Source organism: Narcine bancroftii, chromosome 9 (genome assembly GCF_036971445.1).
Source record: "Narcine bancroftii isolate sNarBan1 chromosome 9, sNarBan1.hap1, whole genome shotgun sequence".
Classification (NCBI taxonomy): domain Eukaryota; kingdom Metazoa; phylum Chordata; class Chondrichthyes; order Torpediniformes; family Narcinidae; genus Narcine; species Narcine bancroftii.
Window position 1 is genome coordinate 94,745,044 of NC_091477.1, and position 15,848 is coordinate 94,760,891.

At 39.5% G+C, this 15,848-nt stretch overlaps 2 protein-coding genes and 1 long non-coding RNA gene across 15 annotated transcripts in view; 2 read left to right on the plus strand and 1 right to left on the minus strand.

Annotated features, from left to right (window-relative positions):
* Nucleotides 1-384: 384 nt before the first annotated feature.
* On the plus strand, nucleotides 385-7,811 carry LOC138742471 (extracellular calcium-sensing receptor-like). The gene is made up of 6 exons (XM_069896947.1): nucleotides 385-524; nucleotides 696-987; nucleotides 1,414-2,241; nucleotides 2,348-2,575; nucleotides 4,205-4,328; nucleotides 6,898-7,811. Exons 1-6 carry the CDS (start codon nucleotides 493-495, stop codon nucleotides 7,809-7,811), a joined length of 2,418 nt encoding a protein of 805 aa, XP_069753048.1. The 5' UTR covers nucleotides 385-492.
* Nucleotides 1,318-10,898, minus strand: LOC138742482 (uncharacterized). Its single transcript, XR_011344203.1, has 5 exons — nucleotides 10,667-10,898; nucleotides 6,473-6,573; nucleotides 4,837-4,946; nucleotides 3,023-3,106; nucleotides 1,318-1,552 (listed from the first exon to the last, which is right to left on the minus strand). It is a non-coding gene; the product is annotated as an uncharacterized lncRNA (long non-coding RNA).
* ccdc150 (coiled-coil domain containing 150) overlaps nucleotides 10,827-15,848 on the plus strand; it is an 88,093-nt gene continuing 83,071 nt past the window's right edge. For 8 of the 13 annotated variants that reach the window (XM_069896921.1, XM_069896917.1, XM_069896923.1 and 5 more), the window contains exon 1: nucleotides 10,829-11,341. In XM_069896921.1, coding sequence (XP_069753022.1) covers nucleotides 11,201-11,341 — 141 coding nt within the window. In that variant the 5' untranslated portion in view covers nucleotides 10,829-11,200. Of the gene's footprint in view, nucleotides 11,809-14,870; nucleotides 15,334-15,848 lie in introns of those variants that run through there. The other 5 variants (XM_069896928.1, XM_069896930.1, XM_069896927.1 and 2 more) reach the window with 5 other exon arrangements.

Sequence of the window (15,848 nt, forward strand, 5' to 3'; positions counted from 1 at the left end):
TATCAGTAACTTGGTTTATCAGACTATAGGTCATTTTCACATTCCTGTACCCAGAGGTCACTTGTGTACAAGATATTTTTCATTTGCTGTACCTTAAAATTGTACACAGCATAATAATTTTCTTACATTGCTGTTGTAGTTAGTTTTCCCAGAGCAGATGAAACCATACAATGCTGTTGAATTCTTTTGGGAATATTTTATTTTTTAAGTTCTTGTAAAATGATGGGTTCTGCCAACTGCACCAGCTGTTTATAAAGGGAGCTAATACTGAAATAAATCAGTCTGATTTTTCCTGTGACAAAGTCAACAATGAATTGTGATATTTATTTTGTCATCGCACATATGCTGTCTCTCTCTGTGCTTGGGATCGCTTATCCAACGTGTGAATTACTTGAGAAGTTTAACCTGTATGGAGTCCATAAGGATGGTGATGTTATTATTGGTGGACTGTTTCCTATTCACTTCTCAGTAACTGTGCCTGAACATTCTTATATGATAAAGCCCGAGAAGCTACAGTGTGAAGGGTGAGTCTGAATGTTTTACACAAAGGTCATTGTCAAATAATTAAAATACTGTAAAATTTTGTTAAATTGAATTTTGCTTGCAATTTTGTTTGCTGAGAGATAAAATAAAATAATAACTTGTGTCTCATTTTATAGACTGAAGGCATTAACACTAATGTTTTTCTCCAACAGTTTTAATTTCAGAACATTTCGTTGGCTTCAAATGATGATCTTCACCATCGAAGAAATAAATATAGATCAAACACTACTTCCAGATATAAAATTAGGTTATAGTATTTATGACAACTGTCGTAAAGTACCTCAGGCTGTCAGAGCAGCAGTCACGCTCCTGAATGGAGCAGATAATAGCATCAAGAATTCTAAATGTATCGGATCACCTCCTATTTCTGCAATAGTTGGTGATGCTCGATCAACACAGTCCGTCATCATTGGAAGAATTGCAGGACGATTTGGAATTCCTATGGTAAGAACAGTTTCTTGGGAAAACATAAAATGCTTTAGAATATCAAAGACATTTTGTTTATCAAACAAGCAAAAATGTCCTCTGGACAGAGTAGTATAAAGCATTTTATCATAATTTATATGTAATCTTCAGTATGAACATAAATATTAGTGAATGTAATATCTATTTTTGACATGATTATCTTTAATCATGTGAATTGATTGATTTTAATTCTAAATTCCTATGAATGTCCCATTCATTCATGATACTGAATTGGATATGTTAATATATTAAAAAATTTAAAGTAAATTGAAAAACAATCTTCTATTTTGTTATGAAAAATATTCTGCTTTATGATGAGATTTACAATATATGTGACAAAATAACAAGTATTAACCGTTAACAACTTTTCAATGTGTTCTCATAATTTCTTCTACTATTTTTCAGGTCAGTTACTCTTCTTCATGTTCATGTCTTAGCAACAAAGTGGAGTTTCCCACCTTTTTCAGGACAATACCCAGTGATAGTTTTCAAGCCAAAGCTGTGGCACAACTTGTAAAGCATTTTGGCTGGACATGGGTTGGATCTATAGCAACGCAAGATGATTATGGTCAATATTTAGTTCAGTTATTTAATCAGCAGGTTAAGAATTATGGTGTTTGTCTTGGCTTTACTGAATCAATTCCAAACGTTCCTTCTAGAGAAAAGATACTTCAGATTGTAGAGACCATCAAAAAATCCACAGTGAAAGTTATTGTGTTGTTTGCTGGTGTGGGGGATATAATTTCTTTAGCTAATGAAGTAGTGCGACAGAATATTACAAATAAACAATGGATAGCAAGTGAAACCTGGAGTACTTCAGCTCTATTGGCAACCAAAGAAAACTTTAGATCATTTGGTGGAACCATAGGATTTGCCTTTCGTAAAGGAGAAATCCCACAATTCAAACAATTTCTTCTTAATGTGCACCCATCTTTAACACCTAGTAATTCTCTGATAAATAGATTCTGGGAAAGTTTATTTGGCTGTACTCTTAATTCACTAGGTAATACCACTTTTACTCCTATCACCAAACGAATGTGTACAAGACAAGAAGATATTGCGAAAATAGACAGTGTATATAGTGATGTATCACAATTGAGAGTTTCATATAATGTTTACAAAGCAGTGTATGCAATAGCTCATGCTCTTCATAATTTGATTACCTGTGAACCTAACAAAGGACCATTCCTGAACAAAACCTGTGCAAATGTTTCACACTTTGAACCATGGCAAGTAAGATATTTTTATGTTATGTATTTTCAGATTGAATTTGTCAATGATATTTGTACATTTTACCTTCAAAGGGTTAATATATCAATATTATTTGGTCAACATATAGCTACTCCATTACCTGAAGGAAGTTAACTTTACAAACCAATATGGTGATAAAGTATATTTTGATGAAAATGGTGATCCTATTGCATCATACGATATCATGAACTGGCAAATGGATGCAAATGGTTCTGTTAAAATTGTAACTGTCGGCCTTTTTGATGCATCGGCAGCTCCTGGACAGGAGCTTTTTGTTAATGAAGACAATGTTATTTGGAATGATGGGCAAACAAAGGTAATTATATTGTGCAATTTACTGAATTCATTTATTTGAAAAATAGAATTGTTTATATTTCATTCCTTAAAAGATAAAACAATGTACCAATTTAAGAGTTGAATCCATGAATAGTTTATCACAAGTTGCTCATTAGTGATAGATTGGCTAGATGCAAGATCTCAACCAAATATGTTGAAGCGTAGAATAAATATTCACAAATTATTTTCTGTGCAGGTTTTTATAATTTGAAAATAGCCACTTTTTGTCAGTTCTTGAAAATGGAAACAGAAGAAGATGGGGGTGGGGGGGGGGGGGAAGGGAAATGCTTGATGATAAATAAATCTATCTTAAACAACACAAAAGAAAATGTATGGATTAAATAGCCCATAAGAATGGACAGATCATGAGTATTTTACAAAGCAAATTATGCATATTGGTTCTCACAGAGCCTATATTCACCCTCACCTTGATTATAGCTTCCAATGAGGTATATCAATTAAGATAGTCTTTACAGATTTTAGTTCTTTCCGACTTCTGGTTTACAAATATCTGTAAAAATAAAACAATTTTTAATAATTGTGTCTTGCTGATGCAGACCCAAGGTTAAAATAACAAACCTGAAGTATAAAAGCAAAAAAGTGAAATTCTGAATTTCATAAGGAAATAGCTATTGAGAATTTTTTTGAAGAAATCAAAGTTACCTTTCATACAAAAAGCTTCTTTACCTTGTTGCACTGCATTTTAAAAAATTTTCAGCAGGTTATTAAAATTGTGAATAGGTAAATCAACCTGCATTTTATATATTTTATCCACAGAAGAATTATCTGAAACTGTATCTTACATCTCTATGATTAAAAACAACAGGCTTAAATAAAGGAAAACCAATTTAATATATTTTTTATTCTGCATTAGCTAAAAATCTTCAAGATATTTATTGATTCATAATATATCTACTATATCAAATGATAAATTATAATAAAATGAAAATAATTCTTATTTTCTGCAGCCAAACAGGTACTTTTGTAAAATAAACAACTACAATAGTACACATTAAATTACTCCAGTATGGAAATAAATCATAAATATAAAATTATTAGATTGATACTGAAAATGTAGTTACAGTTAATGCAAGAAAAAAAGTTCAATAAATGAAATAGTGTAATAGTGCAGACAGGTCTTTTTGTGGTCCCGGAGGAGTTTATGGTTGGGGTAGTAAGGAGAGTTTCAGGAACTTGATAGCCGTTGGAAAATAAGTGTTCTTTAACCTGGATGTGCTTGATTTTAGGCTTATGTACCTTCTTCTTGAAAATAGAAACAAGAAGTGGTGGTGTCCTGGGTGATGGGGCTATTGATATTGGCTGCCTTCTTGAGGTAGTGCATCACATAGATGTCTTGAATGATTGGGAGGTTGGAGCCTTGGTGGACATGGCTATTGTTACTTTCTGGAGCCTCCTCCATTCTTGGGTACTTGAATGACTGAATCAGGCTGTGATGCAACCAGTCAGTAGACTAGGTTTAATAGAGTTTTCGATGACATGCCAAATGTCAAGACTTCTTCGTGTTGATGTACCTTCGTCATGTTGAACACTAATAATGGTTTAAGTAGAATTGAATCACTAAATTTCCTATTGATTTTATGTTGTGTAGGTCCCAACCTCAGTCTGCAGTGAAAGTTGCCCTGCCGGAACAAGAAAAGCAGCACGAAAAGGAGAACCAATATGTTGCTTTGACTGTTTACAATGTGCCGAGGGAAAAGTGAGCAATCAAACTGGTATGGGGACAATTTCTGCGATCTCAATTACTTCATTCATATTTTTGAACGTGAGGTGTATTTGGAGCAAATTGACGTGATTTTCTCATACAACTTCACAAACTCTGCCAAATCACTTTATTTTAGTTATCCATGTTACAGATTCTTTGAATGAAAAATACAATTGAGTCACACTTTGTTGTAAACTTTTTTGTAGCAAGTTAGAATTGAAAAGCCTGCCAATAGTGCTAAACCCTTTTCCATGAACGCAATAGATTTATCAAAAAAAGTCACTAGTAACCTTCATGATAGAGGATTTGTCATCTCCACTCAGTCCAGTACCAATGGAACTCTCCCTGACATTATATGATTGAGTTTTGCTCTCCTCTTTGCAACCCACTAAGTTATCAAGGCAAGTGAAAGGGGGAAATAAAAGTCATTTTACCAGTGCCATCAACATCTGGTAAAAGTGCTAAAGAAAAAAAATAGATGTAATGGATCATTTCGAAGTCAGCATAATCATATTTACCATGGAGAGTTACTGCAGATAACAAGGTCATTCCTCCACTATGACCGCATTCACTCCTTTCAAGGTTAACCTGTAAATACTTTCACCACAGTTGATATGTTTCAAGAGCCCTGGAAAGACATGACCAAATGTTTTTAATGTTATATTTTCTTTTATGAAATAATTGATAAACAAGCAAAATGTTTTTTTGGCTCTTAATATCTTACTCACCAAGAAGAAAAATTGCAATGTTACAAACAAATTGAAAGAACTAAATCATAATTTTGTAAGATTAAATATAAACAATTATTGCTGTTATAAATACTTTAATAACACCATTTTTCAAACAGAGAGATGTGGCCCCTCACTAAGTCTGCATCAATAAACTAAAATATATTAATAGATCCACAAAGTATGTGTCATAGCTTTTAATTCATTAATTATTCAAAATAATTATTCAAGATCATTGGCAAGACTACGATTTATTGTCCACCCTGAATTCTGTTCAAGTGTAGTGGTGAGCTTCCTTCTTCAACTTATATAGTCCATCTACTATTGGTACATACACAATGCAGTGATATGGGAGTTCTAGGATTTAGGCCTTCCAGGATAAAGGAACAGTCAAGTAAAGATGATGGACAACTTGGAAGGGAACCTGAAGATGGTGGTTCTCATGTTCTCACTGCCTTCATTGTTCTTTGTGATAAACTGTGGATGCAGACCAACATAAGAACATAAGAAATAGGAGCAGGAGTAGGCCATCTATCCCATTGACCCTGCTTTGCCATTCAATAAGATCATGGCTGATCTGATCATTGACTCAACTCCTCTTAACTGCCTTTTTCCCATATTCCTTAATTCCTTTTTAATGTAAAAATCTATCTAACTGAATCTTAAATATGTTTCATGAAGTAGCTTCAATCACTTGTCTGGATAGCGAATTCCAGAGATTTCACTGCCCTCTGGAAAAAAGTTTTTCCTCATGTCCATCTTAAATCTACTCCCCTCAATCTTGAGGCTTTGTCCCCTAGTTCTGGTCTCACTGACCAATGAAAACAATTTTCCTGCCTCTATCTTATCTATCCCTTTCAGAATTCTTCTGAATTCGAGTGAGTATAATCCCAGACGATTTAGTCTCTCCTCGTAGGTCAACCCCCTCAACTCCGGGATCAACCTGGTGAACCTCCTCTGGACTGCCTCCAATGCCAATATATCCTTCCTCAAGTATGGAGACCAGAACTGCACATAATACTCCAGGTGTGGCCTCATGTCAGTATAGTTCAAACAAATAACTGCAATGCATTTTGTAATTTAGTTTTCATTCATTTTGGGTGTCACTGGCTAGGCCAGTATTTATTGCCATTCCTATTTGCCTTTGAGAAGATGGTGATGAGCCACTCCTTCCATGGCTGGAAACAAGCATACTGTTGGCCAGTGAATTTCAGTACAAAGTGTTCTTGGAGCTGAAATCGTTCAGATAAATCACACTCACAACTTGTGTCTTATAGATGGGGGAAAGGCTTTGGGGGTCAAGCAGTTTATATGTTGCTGGTCAGTTAAATATATAACGTGGAGGATAATGGAGGGAATCAGCAATGGTAATGTTATTGAATGTCGAGGTTAGGTAGTTATTTCCTACAGTGTGAATGTTACTTGCCATTTGTTAGGCCATGGCTGAATGCTGCCTCTTCCTTTCTGCATTCAAGTATTCCTCATTTGGTGAATAATTGAGAGTGGAATTGAACATTTTACCATCATCTGAAAAAGATAAAGTTTGGTTTTTGATGATGAACTAAAGATAATGTGTACAGATACCTCTCTATTGAAATACATTTGATTGTAGCTCTCATTATTCAATCTTGCCAAAATCAGACACATCATTGTGGAGAAATGCCAAGCAAACACCAGGCATTTCCATCAAGGAACAAACAGAAAAAAAATCTAATTACTTAATTGCCACATGAAATACCAAGTTATGCATATGAAATGAAGGGAAATAAATAAATAAATAGATAGCAGATTTGTGTCTCAATCATATGGATGCACATATTTTCCTAATTTAAAAATAATTTTTATTTGCAGATTCTGTACATTGTTTGACATGTCCCATTGACTATTGGTCAAATCAAGAACATGATAAATGTGTACTGAAAGAAATAGAATTTCTTTCATTTGAAGATACCCTAAGCATCATATTAACAGTTGTTGCATTGTTTGGAGTCTGCGTAACTGTTGTAATATTGGCCACTTTTATCCGTTACCGTAATACTCCTGTTGTGAGAGCAAATAATATAGAATTGAGTTTTCTTTTGCTGGTTTCATTAATTCTGTGCTTTTTGTGCTCATTGACATTCATTGGCCAGCCATCCATCTGGTCCTGTATGTTTCGACACACTGTCTTTGGAGTCAGCTTTGCTTTGTGTATTTCCTGTATCCTAGGAAAAACAATTGTTGTGATAATGGCATTTAGTGCTACCATTCCTAACAATAACATGATGAGATATTTTGGGCCCAGACAGCAAAGAGCAAGTGTTTTTACATGCACTTTTCTTCAAGTTATAATATGCATTTTATGGCTTGCTACCTCACCACCATTTCCAGTAAAAAATACCAAATATCAAAGTGCTAAAGTAATCCTGGAATGCAATGTTGGGTCTGTAACGGCATTCTCTTGTGTGTTGGGTTACATAGGCTTGCTGGCAGCTATTTCTGTGGTTTTAGCTTTTCTTGCAAGAAAACTGCCAGACAACTTTAATGAAGCCAAGTTTATCGCTTTCAGCATGTTAATCTTTTCTGCAGTTTGGTTAACATTCATACCAGCTTACATTAGTTCCCCTGGAAAATATACCGTGGCTGTTGAAATATTTGCAATTTTGTCATCCAGTTTTGGCTTGGCTACCTGTAATTTTGCTCCTAAATGCTATGTCATATTGTTGAAACCAGAACAGAATACAAAAAAACATTTGATGAGTAAAGGAGGTAAAGCTAGCACTTAAAATATGTACAACTTCGTGATTGTCAATTATGAATGTATGATGAGTGATCTATATATTCTATTCTCCTTAGTAAAAGATACCTAAAAATCAAGGTTCCATTATTGTCACATACTACAACATTTAGAATGTAACTTACATGAAGTTCTTTAACCTTTGTCTACTGCAAGGCAGACAGAGAGTTGCCACTTTGTTTAGCACCCCTCACAGAAACTTATAGTACCTAGAGTTCCTCGGCAGTCTTCCCTCCAAGTATTGCCCAGTCCAATGCCCGCTTAGCTTCTGAGATCAGGCAATCCCAGGCATATTTAGGTGCTGTGTTAATAAATACTGATAAGTGTTCAGAGACCTCATTTGTTTATAACTGATACAACTAGAGTTAAATGTAAAAAGATGTGTAATGTTATGATTAAGTCCATAAAAGTAATATCATGTTACTGTTTCCTTATTCTTCCCAAATCAATTATTTTTTCTTGATGCTTTGGCCAATATTTATCCCTCAATAAAAATCATTAAAATTGATTAACTAGTCTCTTTTACACTATTTTTTGTGTGAAAATATGTAATGAGAAATGTGTCTGCAGCATGAGCTGGGTACTTGACAACTATAACAATAACTTAAAAAATAACTTGGTATACATCTCTGATCATCCTGAGATTGTGAAACACACATTTCTTACTCTAAAAAAATTAATTATCTTGTCGCATTTTAAGACTACATGACTGAGAAGAAATTTTGGTTTCAGATGTGAAGTCTCTTTGGCTTGGCTTCGCGGACGAAGATTTATGGAGGGGGTAAAAGTCCACGTCAGCTGCAGGCTCGTTTGTGGCTGACAAGTCCGATGCGGGACAGGCAGACACGGTTGCAGCGGCTGCAGGGGAAAATTGGTTGGTTGGGGTTGGGTGTTGGGTTTTTCCTCCTTTGCCTTTTGTCAGTGAGGTGGGCTCTGCGGTCTTCTTCAAAGGAGGTTGCTGCCCGCCAAACTGTGAGGCGCCAAGATGCACGGTTTGAGGCGATATCAGCCCACTGGCGGTGGTCAATGTGGCAGGCACCAAGAGATTTCTTTAGGCAGTCCTTGTACCTTTTCTTTGGTGCACCTCTGTCACGGTGGCCAGTGGAGAGCTCGCCATATAACACGATCTTGGGAAGGCGATGGTCCTCCATTCTGGAGACGTGACCCATCCAGCGCAGCTGGATCTTCAGCAGCGTGGACTCGATGCTGTCGACCTCTGCCATCTCGAGATGTGAAGTATCTTTGCAATAAAGACAATCTTTGGATTCAAAGAATTAATTAGCAAAGATCCTGCATATTTTTACTGGTTCTATTGAGCATGAAATTGATGATAAACACACATAGTTTTGCTGTTTATGTGCACATTTTAACATGGACATCCAAAAATTCCTCTGAACTTGCGATTTTTGTAGTGTTTGCAGATACGATCAACACAAAATCGATGTGATCTTCAATTTTTTTAACATTTTTTTTTTGTAGCAGCAATTAAGAATTTAAGCCTTGTGGAATAAGGCATTAGATGGGTAATTAGTTTTCAACATGACACTATTTATTCTTCAATAATATCTCTAAGCCTTTTATTTACCAGTGGTGGGTTTCCATGTTATAAGACTCTCTGACATTATTTGCCAGTAAGAGGATAGAGCAGATGGACACATGGCTAAGTAGTTGTTGCCGAAAGGAGGATTTCAGATTTAGAGACAATTGGAATATTTTCTAGACAGAGGGGACCTGTACAAGAGAGTGAGGTTACACCTGAACAGGAAATGGCCAATATGCTGACAGGTAGATTTCCTAGATACACCCATGGGACTTTGAACTAGTATGGCAGGGTGTTGGGACCCAAGATAGAGCGAGAAAAAGACTGAAAAATCACGAGGAAGGCAAATGAAGTACAACGAAGCAGAACAAGATGGTGGAAGACAAGAGTTGACTTAAGACAAGTCAACTTAGCTCTGTTTATTTTAATGCAAGCCTAATGGGGAAAGCAGTGGAGCTTAGGGTATAGATAGCTACAGAAGAATGGGATGTCACAGGCAGAATAGAGGTGTGGTTGAAGGAGGACGAGGACTGGCAGCTCAATGTTCCGGGTTCTGGTAATTGCAGGTGGGACAGGAACAGTGGGAAGGGCAGAGATGGTTCCAATATTAGTCAAAGATATTACGAGTCTTTAAGAGAGGACATTGATGGAGAATAATTGTGTGAGGCAATGTGAGTGGCAATCAAGAAGAGGTATATACGAAAAGGGAAGGACAGCTTGTGCACCAGTAAGCACAAAGCAACAACAGCACCATCAACCTGGGTTCGAATCCAGCATTGACTGGAAGGATTTTGTACATTCTCCCTGCGACTGCACGGGTTTCCTCCATGCGTTCCGGTTTCCTCCCACCCTCCAAAAACATATGGGGTTTGTTGGGCAGCACGAGCTTGTGGGCTGAAGGGCATGTCACCTTGTTGGATCTCTAAATTAAATTATAGGCCAAGAACTAGAGGCCTATAATTTGGTCACAGGAACTAGAGGGGCAAATATGTAAAAGTAGCCAATGCCTGTAAAAATAATAGCTGTTATTGTAGGCGATTTCAACTTTGACTGGGAACATTGACCTGGGAATGCCAAGCTGAAGACTGAAAAAGCAGAGTAATTCCACATGCTGCCTGATCTACTGAGTGTTCACACCACTTTCTGCTTTAATTCAAAACACAAATGTGCTGAGAAACTCAACAGATGACGCAGCAAATGTGGGCATTGCATTGAACCCCAAAATCTGCAGACTTGACTATTTTAACTCAATTTTCTGATTTAATTTAATCTCTTTAGCGTCCACTTTTTTTTTCACCACTCACGTGGCCTCTTCTCCTTTCTTGCCTTGCACCGAGATTTCACAATGACTCGTTCAGTTCCTTTGATCGTGGTGGTTTGATTCTCTCAATTAGAACACCCCCCCCCCCACGACCAAATCCAACGGTCTGAACAAGGCTCATCCCAGCATGCCTCGGGACCGGCCGTGTCTGCGCATGCGCGTTCCGGAGAGCTTCGGGTCCGAAGAGTGGCGGTTTGCGCGTCGCCGTGGTAACGGGCTGCTCATGGCCGTTTGCCGCCGTGTCCGAGCAGGCAAGTGATCACGGAAATCTAAAATGAAATGGTGCATGTCAGAACCAAATTGTTGGAGGAAGTCAGCGGGCTGAGCCACGTCTGGTGGTGGTTGGAAATGTTCGGTCTCGACCCGAAACACGGATTGTTCCTCCTCCTGTGGACGCCGCTCGCCCAGCACCGATCCGCCAGCGCTTTATTGTTGCACCCGATCCCCCGCAGCTGGAGATTTTGGGGTCTCCCAAGTGAGACGAAGACTGATTTGCCGATCCTTCGTTCGCTGCGAAATGGAAACGGGATCACAGGAGCCGAAACTTGTGGTCTTCCCTCCTCCAAATCGGAAGACGTTGCCTCCAAGCGAGATTTCCCTCTCCCTTCGTAGCCTCGGTCAGCTGGAGACCCCCGAGATCTGCACGGGCCACCAAATGGTTGAGTAACTCAAAAGTTATTGTCGATTTTGGCGGCACAAGACTGTTTCCACTGTGGCTAACGGGGATTTCAGTGAACCTTAACCAGCATTGTACGACTTCACTGCATTAAATGAATTGGACAAGTCAGTGTTTCAATTAAAATTCGCTTGTTTCGGGACTGGAAACTGGAGACAGCATGAAAACGGAAACAGGAGTTGGGCATCTTCTCTCTTGTCTGGGTTGCCATTCAATAAGATCTTTTAACAGCATCATTCTCCACCTCCGACAAATCCTTTGCTTCCCTTCATATCGAAATATATTTCGTTTTCTGCCTTGAATATTCTCAGCAATTGAGCCTCCAGTCTTAGTATTCCAAAACCTTTGCTTCCCCGTTGTGTTAACTGGTTTTACTCTTGATTTGATGTTCAAGCCGTTCATTTCAGTCATTAACTCAACATTTGCCTTGCAAGCCTGACACCGACGAGGTAGGGGAGATCCGAAGTGAATACTTTGTTTCAGTGTTCAGCAGAGAGAGGGACTTTGGTCAGTATAGAACAAGCTTGTGTGCTGGAGAATGCTGAGGTTAAGAAAGAGGAAGTGCTGGATTTTTAAAAAAAAAAATTACAAGCCCCTAGGAGCAGGCGAGATATTTCTCAGATACCTACAGGAAGTGAGGGAAGCAAAAGCTGGGGCATCTTTGCATCCTTTCTAACCACAGGGGAGGTGCGGGAGGCAAATGTGTTTCCTTTGTTTAAAAAGTGGTAATAGGGAGAATCAGTGAGTCTTATGCCATTGGTGTGCATATTGGAGAGGATTCGAGCATTTAGAGAAGTATAGTCTCAGGGATAATCAGCATGGCTTTGAGAGGGGTAGGTTGTACCTCACAAGCCCTATTTGAGTTTTTTGAGAAAGTTACAAAAGAAATTGAGGAAGGTGTGTATATGAATTTTAGTAAAGCATTTGACGAGGTCCACTTTGGGAGTCTCAGAAAGTCATGAGGCATGGATTCAGTTTTGGCTTGCCTGCTGAAAGCAGAAGGCAATAGTAGACGGAATGAATTCTGCCTACAAGTCCATGAGTGACAAGTGGAGTTCCATGGGGACCTGTTCTGGAACCTCTGCTCTTTGTGATTTTTATAAATGACCTCGACAAAGAAGTAGATTGACGAGTCAGTAAGTTTGGAGAAGTTATGAAGGTTGGAGGTGTTGTGGAGAGTATAGAAGGTTGTCATAGGTTAGAAGTGAAACATGAAAATCTGTAGACACTGCAGTTGAAGTAAAAACACAATGCTGCAGAAACTCAGCTGGTCAAACAGTGTCCTTTATATAGCAAAGATTAAAAAATACATAACTGATGTTTTGGGCTTGAGCCCTTCATCAAAATATGGAAAAATGTCAGCAGGAGTCCAAACAAAAGAATCGAGGAAGAAGTGTGAGCACAAAGGCTGGAGGTGATGGGTGGAGAAGGGAGGAAGGGGATTGAGCGATCAAGGGGAATAGAGATGGCTAGGTGAAAGGAGGGAGAAAAACTGGACAGGGGAAGGGAAGGGTGGAGGAGAAAGTGGAGATCAGGTTAGCAGAAGGTGGAAAAGTTGATGTTATTGCCATCTAGCTGGAGAGTGCCCAGATAAAAAATCAGGTGTTGTTCCTCCAATTTGCGGGTGGTCTTGGTGGGACAGTGCATAAGGTCATGGACAAACATGTGAGTATGGAAGTACGACACAGAACTGAAATGGTTGGCTACTGGAAGGTCTCTGTCACTGGTGTGGACTGAGCAAAGGTACTTGACGAATCTGCACCCAGTCTCTCCGGTGTAGAGAAGGCCATAAATGGAGCACTGAATGCAGTAAATCAGTCCTGCAGGTACACAAGTGAAGTGCTACTTCACTTTAAAGGCCTGTTTGGAGCCTCGGACCATGGTGAGGGAGGAGGGGGTGTGGCCAAGTGTGGCACCTCCTGCGGCCACAGGGTAATGTACCAGGGGTAGGGTGTGCGATTGGTGGGGAGGGATGAATGTATGAGGGAGTCACGGAGGGAGCAGTCCCTACGGAAGGCAGAGAGGAGAGGGGAAGATGTGTCTGTGGGAATTCTGGAGGATAATGTGTTGGATGTGGAGGATAAGGGGGATTTTATGTTTCTTGCATCTGTGGGTAGAGGGATTCAGGGCAGATGATCAGGAAATGGAGGAGATGTGGGTGAAATCATGTTTGTGAAAGAAGTAAGACATTTTGGAAGATCTGGACTGGAAGACCTCATCTTGGGAATAGATGCAGCGGAGGTTGAGAAATTGAGAGAAGGTGATGGAATCCTTGTAAAGGACGGGGACACCAACCTCCGCATCCAACACATTATCCTCTGGAATCAACGGCATTTACGGGATCCCACTATCAGACGTATCTTCCCCTCGCATTCCCTCTGCCTTGCGTAGAGACCGCTCACTCCATGACTCCCTCATGCACACATCCCTCCCTACCAATCGCCCCACCCCAGGCACCTTCCCCTGTGGCCACAGGAGGTGCCGCACCTCCTCCCTCACCATGGTCTAAGACCCCAAACAGGCCTTTCAAGTGAAGCAACACTCCATTTGTGTATCTGCAGGACAGATTTACTGCATGTGGTGCTCCCTTTGTGGCCTTCTCTATATTGGAAAGACTGGGCGCAGTTTGGGAGATTGCTTCGCTGAAAACCTTCGCTTCATCCGCATCAGTGACCGGGATCTCCCAGTAGCCAACCATTTCAATTCCATGTCCCATTCCCATATTCTCATGTCTGTCCATGACTTCATGTACTATCCCTCTAAGACCACCTGTAAATTGGAGGAACCACACTTGATTTTCTGTCTGGGCACTCTCCAACCAGATGGCATTAACATCAACTTCTGCGGTTTCTGCTAACCTACTCTCCATTCTCCCTCCCTTCCCTCTTCCCTTGTCTTCTTTTCCTTAGTTCTCCACCCCCTCCCTCTCTATTCACTGAGCCATCCCTCCTTCCTCTGCTTGCTGCTGTGCCCTTCCTCCCATATCCACCTATTACCTCTTGCCTTTGGGACTGTGGTCCTCCCCTACTATTTTGATCGGGTGTCTGTCTTGATGAAGGGCTCAAGTCTGAAATATTGGTTATATATCTTTACTATATGAAGCACACTGACCTGCTAAGTTTTTCCAGCATTGTGTTTTCCCCTCAACCACGGTGTTTGTAGACTTTCCTGTTTTACTTTATCAGAATGTTGCCTAGATTGGAGAATGTCTTATGAGGCAGGATTAAGAGAGCTAGGGAATTTTTTCTTTGGAGCAAAGAAAGACTTTATGGAGGTCCTCAAAATTATGAGAGGCATATCACCTTTTTCCTGTGGCGAGACTACTAAACACCAGAGGACATCTGTACAAAGTTTAGGGGAGACATCAGTGGTCATTTTTTTTTTACACACAGAATATTGGGTGCCTGGAATGCATTTCCAGGGGTGATGTTGGGGGCTAGCACAATGGGGACATTTAAAAGACTGAGACAGGCACATGGATGCAAGAAAAATAGAGGGTATGGATGTGAGTTAGGGAAGGTTTAGTTTGTTGAGTACGTTTTTATAGGTCAGAACAGCTTTGTTGGTCAAAGGACCTGTACCATGCTATATGTTTAATGCTCTATGAAATTACATTGAAATTATAATTGGAAATTGAATAACATGAACAGGGTTAAAGAGAAGCAAGTCGATTTCCTGGCTTTTAATTGTGAGGTTTCATCACCACTGAGACCAAGGGCATTTTGTCTTTGGAAGAATGTTTGTCCTGGTTATGTGGTGCTTTTGAAACCACTGACAAAGGGAAGGTCTCAACTATCAGTGGGTCACCAGAATGTTGAGAAAATCAGTAAAATGTATTAGGATGGTATGAATATTACAGTAGAAGTCTGAAAATCTGGACTGCTCGGTGATTGGGTCGGTCAATATATCTGTATTTTCCGGATTCTTGAGCAGTGATTTTAAAATTCAAATTTAAAGAGGAATAAAGAGAACAGGTAAAATTTAATAGTTTATTCATTAGCCAATACAGCATGTGAGATTGTATTCATTTACAATTTTTTCAACTGTTGTATGATTTTTTTTTGTTGCTTATGTATTATCTGAGGCACTTGTGCATGCACACAAAAGCCTGCTAAATTTTAAAAGTTTGAGAGTTTTCAAAATTGCTTTCTGCCTGCAGTGTCATTAGTGTTACCTGGCATCCCTTGCAGTAGAATAAGAAGAGAACCAAAAGAGTCACTGAGTGTCCATGAATTCGTCTCCAGCGCTCCTGCAGTCTTTGTACCTCATAGACTCCTGCTCAATTCATAGGCAACCTGAGTTCCAGATCCAGACCTCTGAGACAAAATGGAAGCCTTCAGCTGAGGCCCTCAGGAGTCCTTTTGAATCCTGGCGTCGTAACCTGGATCCCACTAGGGGAGCTGGGGAGAGAGAATGAGAGAAACTTGAGAAAGGGATAGGAAGCATGGCTGGGGAGAGGGAGAGCTTGGGAGATGCAAGGAAGGGAGTG